The 12,313-nt window shown below is 44.2% G+C and overlaps 1 protein-coding gene across 2 annotated transcripts in view; it reads left to right on the plus strand.

Moving 5' to 3' along the window:
• Positions 1-9,865, plus strand: part of LOC111160979 (angiomotin) — a 62,018-nt gene extending 52,153 nt beyond the window's left edge. For both annotated transcript variants that reach the window (XM_022524395.1, XM_022524396.1), the window contains 4 exons: positions 3,012-3,134; positions 3,883-4,115; positions 5,145-5,834; positions 6,176-9,865. In XM_022524395.1, coding sequence (XP_022380103.1) covers positions 3,012-3,134; positions 3,883-4,115; positions 5,145-5,834; positions 6,176-6,273 — 1,144 coding nt within the window. In that variant the 3' untranslated portion in view covers positions 6,274-9,865. The remainder of the gene's footprint in view (positions 1-3,011; positions 3,135-3,882; positions 4,116-5,144; positions 5,835-6,175) is intronic.
• The last annotated feature ends 2,448 nt before the right edge of the window (positions 9,866-12,313 follow it).

Consider the following 12,313-nt stretch of genomic DNA (forward strand, 5'->3'; position numbering starts at 1 on the left):
GTCTAATGGTTTTCAGTGCCTGTTGGAACAAAATTCAAACTCACTTCTGTAATAACTAATTATTTACCTGTATTTTTTTTTTCGCCTCAACTTGCAAGTCTCCTGCAGTCAAGGACTAGTCTTATGCGTGTTTAGCCACTTTGTAGCATCACAGTAACCTCAAACACAGTGCCCCACTCATGGTCAGGTTCACATATTAAATAAACAAAAGGATGCTATCAATAAGAAAAGATGGATTTGAAATGTAAAAGTTTTTTTTTAAAGATTTTATTTATTTATTTGGCAGAGAGAGACACAGCGAGAGAGGGAGCATAAGCAGGGGGAGTGAGAGAGGGAGAAGCAGCCCTCCCAGCTGATCAGGGAGCCCAGTGTGGGGCTCGATCCCAGGACTCCTTGATCATGACCTGGGCTGAAGGCAGACGCTTAACAACTGAGCCACCCAGGTACCCTGAAGTGTAAAAGTTTAAAACACTAGATGTTTTAATGAGGAATTCATGGGTGACATTCGAGAAAACAATGTCGGCAACAGGATAGGGATAACTTCATTGGAGAAAGGAAGGAGAGAGGATGAGAGATGAGAGAGGGGGAGGGTCACCAGAAACTCCTTTACTTAAAAATTTAGATGTAGGTTGTCAAATTTGGGGATCTATATTTTGGAGTATACACGTGGTGTTTTCAAGACATGAGCTCACTGCAGATGTGCCTAAGGATTGTCTCAGAGTATTGGAAGTTAGCAGGTCAAGTTGCTCCTTCCAGCACTGTGCTTACTTGCTTTTTGCCTGAACCATTGGCTTAGTAGTCCCAGTCTTCTAGAAGGAAGATTGATGTTGAAGGGCATCCTGGAAGCTCTGTAGGAATTCACTAAGTGTCCCACATTTTCAAGCTCCATTCCTGAGGAGCTCACAGCGTCCATATCAATTAGCTGGCAGGGCTCTAAGTCCCCAAAATGGTCTTTTATGCAGTGAAAGTGGCAGTAAGCCAGCATTGGCTCCCCCAGTGACAAACCGTACGCTCATGTCCCCAGTGTCCATAGACACCAGGAATTCTCTAGAGAGGCCTGGCTCTGAAGCAGCCATTCCATTGGAACTGTGCGCTGTAGGAACTGCCTTCTGGATATAATCCCAGAGCTGGAATTCTTTAGAGTCACACTCTCTTGTATGTTACTCTCCTTCTATCTATGTACTTTTCTCTCTTAGGTAGTAGGTAACTTTGTTGAATGTTTTTATTGTGCCTGGCACTGTGTCTTTTACATGCATACTTTGACTTCATCCCCCCAAAATGCCACAAGATTAGAGGTATAATTATGATTTCTATCTTGCATATAGGAGACTGAGATTTCGAGAAGTTAACTGACTTCCTGGGCTCATAGAATTTGTTAGTGGCAGAGTATTCGAGAAAGTGGGATTTGACCCTGGTGTGGTCTGTAGTAAGAGCCATTGTGTTCTCCGCCTACACAATGCCATTTCCCCTTGGGTACTTTGGAACACAAGAGCCATCCCCAGTGGGACTGGAAGCAGGTGAATTCACCAGAGCAAGTGTGGAATTCTGAGATGCTAAAATGTTTCAGATTTAGCAATTGACGTGAGCCACTGTAGTCCTTGTGCTTCTTGCTCTCCCAATTATTTCACCACTCAAGTACATTGTTTCAGCCTTGCATGTAAAGTGCAAGCATTTGGGGAAACAGTAGGTTTATAGAAACTCACCCAAATTCCCTAACTTTAATACCAACTTTCTGCCTCTTCATTCCCCTGCCCTTTCCTTCCCATCTGCACTGGTCACAATCTCTAAGCTAAGAGAACACAGCTAGCTGCCAGCAGAAAATTCTCCCACAGATCCTCATTCTCAAAGGAAGTATAATGAAGCCGTGCCAGTTCATTGTTTTCTTGGTCTATTGTCGGCTTCCCTTGAAGACCCATATAATTACATCAATATTCTTCCTAATCCCTTTTTTTTCCCTCCAAGTGATTCAAAGAAGATCTAGTTTTCTTCATTCCCTTCCCTCTTTTTTCTACCACTAGTTCTAAATGCACTAAAGAAGGATGCATGACCTCATTTATCAGGACAATACAGGATTCCTGTATATCTTTGACTTGTGCTGTTTAGACATCAGCCTTGTCCTTGGGCTAGACCCTCTCCCCAGCAGCGTCTCCTCCTCCTCCTCTTCTTCTTACTCTCCCACTCCTTCTTCTCCTTTTCTCTCTCTCTCTCTCTCTCTCTCTCTCACACACACACACACACACATACTTTACTCATTACTTAGTCTTTTGAGTTAATGGCCTGAGACACTTTCAAATGAAACTGGGTGGTGCCTCGTGCAGTTGGGACTCTGGCAAGAGACCAATAGTGTAGTTGGGGAAGAGACTCCTTGATTTGGCACTAGAATGTTTCTGATGTAGGTCAGATAGGAATTAAGTGGCACTGACTCAAAGGCCCTACTTCTTAGTCAGCTCACACGCTCTGTCTGACCTTCACTGTTGACGTGTCTCTAGTTTGTTTCTAGCACTCGGTGTAGTTGTTGTTATACATCTGTAGCAGTAACTGTCTGGTACATTCTCTGTCTTTCGGCAAAGTCTAGCCTTTTCCCATTTATAACTGTCATGAGAATAAGGTGGAAATCTATACTGTCTTATATGTAATATAAATAATAATATAAAGTGGAAATGTAAATATCTTCCTATTACCTGGCCATGATCAAAAACCTCAAAGGGACTCTTCCAGAAGGCTTTGGGAGGCTATCTCTCTAGTTCTGAAGGCAGGCCTGTGCTCCTCTTGTAGAATCCCTCACTGACTTCTGTAGCTGTACTCATGCCAAAAAACCTCTTCTAACTCTGAAAGCTGTGTTTTCCCATCTTGGAGGTTTTTCTCAGTAAGTCATCCAGAAATCGACCATTCCTAATGAGTTTGACTATCGCTTACTGCTTTCCAGCAATACCTTTGACTTGAGATAGAGTTGATACGATTCATTGATTTTGCTGCCTTGTCATCATCATCACTGCCATCTTCCTTCTCAGGGACACAACAGTCATCAGCCACTCTCCCAACACCAGCTATGACACGGCCCTGGAAGCTCGCATCCAGAAAGAGGAGGAAGAAATCTTGATGGCCAACAAGCGCTGCCTTGACATGGAGGGCAGGTAAAAATACCGATCTGGACCCTGGTAGATCAGAGAAGAATGTATCGAGACCAGATAGGTCAGAAGGGAAGGGCAGGCATCTTTATTCACAACCGGGAAGCCTGATAATGCAGCCTCCCCCAACCCCTGCACCCCTGCCAGCCTCTTACTTGGTATTTGAAATGCAATGACTTTTACCTGGCTGTTCCCATCGGCCTTGGTAATTGCTTTCCATCTTCCCTCTGCCAGAACTTTATTGCTGGTATTTGCACTCTGGGGTATTCTTTCTAGCATTGGACTTCAACCCTGTGATACAGCAGAATGCACAGTAAGAGAATATCCATTCCAACTTGGAGGTAGGGTACCCGATACCTTTTATAAACTCATGATCATTTACTTATTAGCTGAAATTGTGGCCCATTCATAGTTCTCATCTTTTCATTAAATACATCACCCATTGACTCAGATTGCTCACTTCAGCACCCACTACATCAGTTTACTCTCTCATATACAGTCTTCTTTTCCACCATGACCTTACTTTGGCTTCCTAATTTTGAAAACATGTCCTGGATGCTCTGCTATACTCATCTAGGTATTAAGAAGGGCATTTTAAGAAATGTTGCACACCTTCCCTTGCTTTACACCCCAGAAAAAACTAAACCACTCTTCAGTCGAAAAGATACTGGAAGCTCAAGTCCATGCAGGCAGTGAGACCATAACATGGAGGTGGCAACAACGTTTTTATATGTTCTCTGTCTTTGGCTCCTAGGATTAAGACCCTCCATGCCCAAATTATTGAGAAGGATGCCATGATCAAAGTACTCCAGCAGCGTTCCCGGAAGGAGCCAAGTAAGACAGAGCAACTGTCATCCATGCGACCTGCAAAGTCTCTGATGTCCATTTCCAACGCTGGGTCAGGCTTGCTCTCACATTCTTCCACCCTGACTGGCACCCCCATCATGGAGGAGAAGCGGGATGACAAGAGCTGGAAGGGGAGCCTAGGTAATGACAGTAAATAAGATTAAAATGACGCATTTAAGGAGAGCCCCGACTTAGATATGTGCCCACTCAGCAAGGAAAAGGAGTGATGGTCCAGAATCTAGAAAGGACGATATATCAGGTTGGGTTTCTGTCCTCCTAAGAGGAGCTCCTCCACGCTTTGATGTGTCATTGAGAGAATACTGGTTGAAACCAAGGCCTTAGAAGATAAGAATTCTGAGTTCTGTTTGGGTGGGAAGGAAGACAACTTCTGTTTCCTTTTAAAAATTCTCAGATCTGGCCTTGCCAAGTGAGACCCTTTGTCTTTGTCCAAAGCCCATGTGTCCTTCACGTCAGTCAGTATCTCAAAATTTCACATTTTCTCTGTTCTTTCCTCCCACGGAATAGGAGGACTCAGAATTCTAGTTAAGCTAAATGGAGCCAGGTGTTTTGAGATGAGAACTGAATGTACTTTTTCATTCCATTCCTGTCCATTCCTTGCCCTCTAATCAAAACCCCAGAAATATCGTAGATACCACGAGGCACATTTTTAAATCCTGAGAAAGCCCACTTTGTATTTTTATTTTAGGTCTCTTTGTTGCTTCTAATACCTTTCTTGGTCCTCTGACACTTGCAGTGTCCTTTGGGTAGAAGAGGCATTCTGGGGATCATGGTCAGGATTAGAACCTCCGGTTGCACAACTATTATCACCCTCATCCATGACCACAGACGTCTTCCCCCAATCCTTTCCAGTTGTCTGGTGGTAAATGATGTTGGCGATAAGTGGAACTGAGTGGAAGCATTCTGAAAGCTTGCTGGAAATGAGTTGCCATTGGAAAAATAAAACAGATTCTCGACACTTCAAGGTTTCATACCTTGTTTTGGGGTGGAGAGCCAGGACCAGGAGGGATGTGCCTGCCAAATCGATTCCTGGGTTCTCTAGAGGCACAGGGCAAGTTTCTCCTGAACCTTCTGCAGGAGAGAAGAGGCATCCAGACGTCTGCGTTTGAAGAGCCTGTACTTCTCTGACCTCTTTCCCTCTTTCCCTCCTAGGTATTCTCCTGGGTGGAGACTACCGCACTGAGTCTGTCCCTTCCACACCATCGCCAGTGCCGCCCTCCACTCCCCTGCTCTCGGCTCACTCCAAGACAGGCAGCCGAGACTGCAGCACCCAAACGGAGCGGGGAACAGAACCGAACAAAACCGCAGCTGTTGCTCCAATCTCTATTCCTACGCCAGCCGCTGTCGCCGCCACTGCTGCCACCATCACTGCCAACGCTGCCACCAACACTGCCGCCGCTGCTACCAACACCACCACCACCATGGTAGCCGCTGCTCCAATTGCCGCTGCTGCCGCTCCAGCTGCTGCCGCCGCCGCTGTCGCCACCCCATCTCCGGCAACTGCTGCTGCTGCTCTCACTGCTGCTGTTTCTCCAGCTACTGCTGCTCAGAGTCCAGCCGCTGCCTCTGCTGTTGCCGCTGCTGCTGCTGTTGCTCCCACTGCTGCTGCTCAGGTTGCTCCAGCTGCTCCAGCTCCGGTTCCAGCTCCGGCTCCGACTTCAACAGCACCTCAGGCTTCTGCTCCAGCTCAGACTCAAGCACCAGCTCCAGCTCCGGCTGCGGCTGCTCCTCCAGCTCCAGCTCCAGCTCTGGCTCAGGCTGAGGCTTCTGCAAGTCCGGCTGCCAGTTCTGGGTCACGTCGTTTGTCTGTACCAAGTCTGACCTGCAATCTGGATAAGACAGGTAAAGATTCTTTGGGTTCTGCCCTCAGTTACAGGTTGTTTGTTGGCACCCTGCTGCGTAGACACTGTTGGTCATTTGGCCAGAGTTGTTCATGTTCTCAGAGGGGATTGATCACAAGACGTAAGTGCAGAGTCTGTAGATGACTCCTTGGGACACCAGGATAGGAACAGGGATGAGCCAAGGCCATTCTTCAGTAGAAGTAAATGCTCAGGTGAACAGTGGGAGAGGGTGGCAGGCAAGTCTCACTTTGCCATTGGCTTCATGGCTCCCAAGCTGTCTATTTCTAGGAATTTGCGGCTTTACCTTATTCTAAGTGCTTTCCAATCCCTGTTTCCATTTAGATGGCCCTGTGTTCCACTCCAATACTCTGGAAAGAAAAGCTCCCATTCAGATCCTGGGACAAGAGCCTGATGCGGAGATGGTGGAATATCTCATCTAAACGGCGTATTCGAGAGCTGCAGTTTATCAGCGAGAGTGCTTTTAATCATTTTTCCCTTTTGTTTGTTCTTATTTTGAGGGTGAGGACAAGGGTTGGGGGGGATGTTTTTTAAAGGGAATTTTTATTGAAACGACCTAGAACTTAAGTAATACCATACAAACTCCAGTCTATTCTGGTACACACTTAGAGAGTACCTCTAAAGACCGATTATCAGAATGTGCTCTAAAGTTTACTGTTTGGAATTATACAAATACTTGGACTGTTAATAGCTGGTTATACATGAATGTTTTCAACGTGCATAATTTTATTTAGCATTTTGGAGAGCACAGTACGTTTGGAAGACAGTGTGTAACATGTAGTTCAGAAGTGGGAAGCTGGAGAGAATTTGCACGTGTGCTGTTTTGTATACTTACCATCTACACAGCGTCGAGAGAGAGAGAGCTCTACGGCTCTGGCTCATGAAAGGGAATAGTTTTGGAAGCTGTGTAAGCTAGAGAAAAGGCAGGGAATTTGGGGGTGTGGAAGGGTGCTGGAGCTAATTTTCCCTCCCAATTTCCCAGTTGCCCTGTACCAGGAGATTGTGTTTATCTTCATTTCAGTGGTGCTTTGGAAGTGGATTCTTTTGGTTCCCTCATGGAGGTTCATACATTCATATATATACTCTGGAGTAATTTATGCATTTGGATAATTAATATATTGCTTTCAGATGCTAGGAGAGTAAATTAGCTGTGTGATGTACAACTTCCTCTTTCTTAGGGAGTTAGACCATCAGAGGCCTTGATGGAGAGTTGTTTGAGGTGCTGTGTGCGTCCATGAACACAGCTCGCTTGCCTTTCCTGAGACCAGTCTGCTTAGTGTTTATTTCTTCTCCAGCATGAACTCACTGGCTGTGTCACCAGTCTCAAATTTCCAGTCGTTGGCAAAACCAGGAAGCATTTTCAGTGATGGGCCGAATGCTTTGAATTTCTGGTGACTCCTCTGAAATAACTCCTTTTGTTTTCCCCACTTCTTAGCATACGTCTTAAAAGGCATCATTGACTCTCACCTCCAAGGGAATAGCATCAGAAACCCAAAGTACTATGCTGCAGCCGGGGGAGAGGTGGGTTGCAGATGTGTCCTTAGTTATCCCTTCTCACTGCCAGTGACTCCATCTCAGAATACCTTCGGAGAGCAGCAGGAAATGTGCATGTGGACAGGGACCAAGGAGACTGTGGCTTCAAGCTTTGCCATGGGGCTGCCTCGAGGGACGAAAGAGCTGCTTTTTGCCACAGGTCCCTGCTCTGTGTTACCTCTCTGCCCTTCATTAAGGTGACAAATCTGCCAACAATGTCATTAAGATCAGTTTTCAGGGGTATGGGAGGGTGAGGGAAGTGGGGGGTGTTAGGTAAGGGTGGGGGGTAGAAGTTTGGGGATGTGTTAGTTAGAAACCAGATTAATAGAAGAGTAGGCCTGATATATTACGTTGTGAGGCATAGTGGCTGGAAAGAACTGTAGCAGTAGAGCCCTATACCCTCAAGTTTAGTGATGAGGCATCTGAGACCCGGAGAGGTTACGTGACTTTTTCAAGATCACACAACACAGCTTTCCATTTTACCGTGCTTCTTTCGGGAAACCCTTATCTACAGCAAGCCTCATTTTAAGAAAAGGAATCTCGTCAGACCAGGGCATACATATTTTGTAAAACGTTCCTGGCTTGAGTAGTTTGTCCAGGGTTCGGAATTCTTACTTTGCCTCTCCTGCAGTGCCTTTTGCAAGGTCTTCCCTGTCCTGGTCCTCATTTCCACACTGAGTCACATGAAACTCTCCCCACCCCAACCCCAAAGAAATCGTCCTCACTTCTTCTCTTGCTGTGGATTGACTGCCTCAGATCATCTTACAGGGTTCCTCTGTGACCGCAGGAATGGTGGCCTGTTTAACAGTATTTTTGCACCATTCCTAATTCTCTTCCGTAGGGATCATTCTGTGGGGTGGAGGGAGAGACAAGAGGGAGACTGATGTGATTTTTCAGCCAGTCTTGACATTTCAGTAATGAAGTGATCATCCTACGCGTTAGTCCTCTGTCATCAAGTGAATCCCAAATAGAAATTAAAAGCGCAGTTGTGTTAATACTGGTTTATACTCCCCTTTAGTCATAAGGGGGAAAGTCCTCAACTAGTAGAAGCCACAGGTAGCAAACTTCGGGACTGCTACTTTCTAGCCAAATAAAAAAATCCAAATAAATTTAAACCTTTCATCTACTCCTTTTATGGTTATAACACATTGCCAGGATTTTTGCTAGCTCTGGGAGCCATCATTCTAATCACATTCTGTAAGGTGACAAATGTCATACATTCCACGCTGTGTGGCAGCCATCTCTTTAGACTCATGTAATTTTGGGAAAGGAGGAAGTTCTTGGCTGAGTGCTACCTTGAACTTTCCGCCGCATCTCTGCCCCCTCACACCAGAGGCAGTCCTTTTTGGCTTAGTTTTTACTCCCTGGTAATTGGCTAAAGTAATACCGTACATCTAAGAGATGGAGGAAGTCCATGTCAGTGTATTATGTTTACGAGGAAGGTAGATTCAGCCTTTTCAGAAAATCTCTAATAGGTGTCCTTTTAAAATTTCAGGTTTATGGGAGAAACGTCAAGTTAGTCACCTTTCACAATTGTGTGGATATGTAACATTTGGGGGATCTTTGAGGACTCCCACTTATCTATGCATTTTACCGGCACCTCAGGACAGAAGGGTGACCTTGTTGTCTTAACGTGTACTGCCCGGTGGTCTCTGGGGACCTTTCAAGTCAATTGTACCCCAATGTCCCATGTACAGAAAAACTTCATTAGAACGAACTTTACTTGATATAAAACTCCTATTAACGATTTTTATTAAATAAAAGTAGCTTGAATGTTCTTTTAAAATCATGTATCTGGATTGTTGTTTCAATGAAGGATTTATTTTCCATGCTGCTTTCGAGCTTCGGGATGATAGGATAGCAGAAACCTGAGATATCTGCCATCATCTGCTGCAGGAAATACCGAGTGTTCTCTTGTTACGCAATTGGGTGGGTACAACGATTGGAAAATGAACAAAGTGACTGTGCAAACTACTTTTTAGGAATAGCCTAAACACTCAGAATGCGGCAGCTTAAAGTGCATACATACGGACTAACTTTTATAAATGATATTCTCATGTCTGTTAGCCATACAATCTCCTGTTATCTCAGTTACTCATTTCACATATGGAATGTGTTACTTCAAATGTGTGCTTTCTTCCTGAACATATTGTCAAAGGAAGGCATCAGCTATGGGCTAATTGCCATCAATTTCAGCCCGCCATGATCCTTGGAAAGAGATCTCCCAAGTATCATTCATCATCAGTAGGACAAGTATCGGGAGTTTGTTTATTTTTTTCCAGTAGCAACGATGGTTACATGGAGTTGTCAAACCTCCTTCTGGCCTCCCTTGTGATTAATGGCATGTGTTTATAAGATGGATAGCTGGGGTTGGCAGATGGCTAGAGAAGAAGCACCTTTGGTTTAAAATGTATGTGGCCCCATAATGATTGAGACCCCATTCTGTAATCGACTGAGCTAGTTCCAATAAAGATAAGCAGGTTTGAATCCACTTTGTGCCTATCTTTTCACTGACAATAAAGTTAGCTATTTTAAAATGCAGTGCCGCGTGGAAAATGTTTTGATGTTTACCCAACAGAGGCTTTATTTACACTGTATGGGTGATCACTTTGAATTTAGTATGCAGTGAAATTGCCTTTCAAGGGCAGCAAGCAACAGAATTTGCATTTGCTTAAAGTATGGAGTGTGATTATAAAGTATTAAGACAACACCACAGGCCACATGCTCTAATCGGTTCCTTTCTGTATTCGGGCAGCATATATTAAAAGCTTTGCATCTTTTTATCTCCCGTTTCTGAGGGATAAAATGATGGCCACCCAAAGCAGAGAATTCATCCTTTAGTTAGCAATTTGGAAGGCCCCCTTGATGTTTCTTTTGTACCCTTGTTCTTATGCCAATTCATCAGTTTTGGTTGAGGGAGCTTGTTATTAAAAGCAAATCAAAACCGCAAACAAGTTGGCTTTTTTCACCAAAAATGTTAAAGCTGCCTTTCCACTGCCCTCCCTGCACCTCCTGTTTACAACTGGGTCCCACCCTGACTGCGAAGGGTAAGAGCCCCCACGGGCTTTGAAATGACACTTCTTACAGGGAAATTGGCTGGATGGGTGTTGCAAAATGTATGGGAAGGGGATATAGAATTCATTAAACTCTAAATTTGATTTGTTATAATGAAGTCGGGCTACATTCCCTCCATATTTATGATGAATGCATTGGAAACGTCCCACTAGGTATGAAAGCCCACTCCTCTTTTTGGGGATGAAGATGGCTTTAAGTGAACCCATCTTTTTTTTTTTTAAGATTTTATTTATTTATTTGAGAAAGGAAGAGAGGCGGGGGAGAGGGAGAAGCAAGCTCCCTGCCCGAGCCTGATGCTGGACTCTATCCCAGGACTCTGGGATCATGACCTGAGCCGAAGGCAGTCACTTAACTCACTAAGCCACCCAGGTGTCCTCAACTGCACCTTACAAAGCTCTGTGAAACATTTTTTTTTCAGAAGTATATTGTGACCAGTTCTTAATGAGCAGCCATTTGCAGGGAGAAAGAAACAGGTTCCTTCAAAAGTGATTGAGATTACATTGTAGGAGCTTTGTAGAATTAGCTGGTATTATAACTGATCTGATCATCTGTGTGGGTACTTTATCTCCCCTTGCTGTGGGCCTCCCTACTGTGAAGCTATTTGCAGTCTATGTGAGTTCCACAGTTGCAGGAAAAAAAACAAAAACACCTGCTGCTTCCCACCTTCTTCACCTCCCTCTTCTCCTGCAGGGAGGTTTTTATGGGAGGAAAAAAGTGTGTGATTTAGTTTTAGAATACTTTCTAAATTACTTGGCTATCACCATGATAATTGAGTGAAGACCTGTGGAGGACAGGACTTAGTTTCCAAAAAAGAAATGACACCAAAATTTCATACCACGCCACAAGTAATCAGATGCACCAGCTGGCCAAATCCAAGGTATTTATTTAGGCTCCCATGGGTTTTTTTCTTGCTGAATACCTCTAACCAATGGTTTCAGGCACGTATGAGTTGTGGAATCTCACTGCGTATTAGATGTTGCCATTATGTAAAAGGCCCCAGAGTTTGAAAAAAAAAAAAAAAACAAAAACATAGCCCATGGTTCTAATTTACTAGAGAAATTGACACATATGCATGCGCATACCTACATTTACAATTCTTTCTGGCATATGAAATGAAAAAAGTTCAAACAAGATTCAGAACTAGTGCAAAGGACAGAATGATTGCTGGGATGGCACAGAGTATGTGTGTAGGGGGCGGGGAAGTCTAAGGGGGGCTTTGAAGGATGTATTGGCATTAACCTGGTGAACTAGGGAATGGGGATGAACATTCCATGCAGAAGGAATAGCATGTGCAAAGGCAATGTTACTTTGTTGGACCTGTGATCAAATGAAGACCACTGTTTCCAAGACCAAAGGCCTGAGAGAACTACGAATTTTAACACCTCTAAATGGAAATTTACAAGCTTCCCCGATGAGGTGGTAGAATGTAGTGTACTGGTCCAGTAGCTGAAATAACATGGGCTCTAGTCCTAAATCTGCAGCTAAACAGTTGTTTACCTTTGGATAAGTCCCTTAACAGGATCAGAGAGGTTTATCAGTAAAATGGGGATAAATACTTGTTTTTGTGGACCTCATGGAGAGGGAGTAAGAGAGCTTCATAAAATGAGAACATAAAAAGGTACCAGTCAGAAACAATGGGACGAATTTATAAGGATGAGGTTTCTGTAACTTCTATTAAGGAAAAATTCAAACATACACAGAACAGAATAGGACAAGGCCACTCCATGTGTCCATTACTGGGCTTTAGCATTATCAATGTGTAGTGAATCTTGCTTCATTTATCACCCGTGCCCATCAGCCCCGTATTATTTGGAAGCACATCCCAAACATCCTAGTGTGCATCCATAAATATTT

Source organism: Enhydra lutris, unplaced genomic scaffold (genome assembly GCF_002288905.1).
Source record: "Enhydra lutris kenyoni isolate GAN:26980312 unplaced genomic scaffold, ASM228890v2 scaffoldscaffold80, whole genome shotgun sequence".
NCBI lineage: Eukaryota > Metazoa > Chordata > Mammalia > Carnivora > Mustelidae > Enhydra > Enhydra lutris.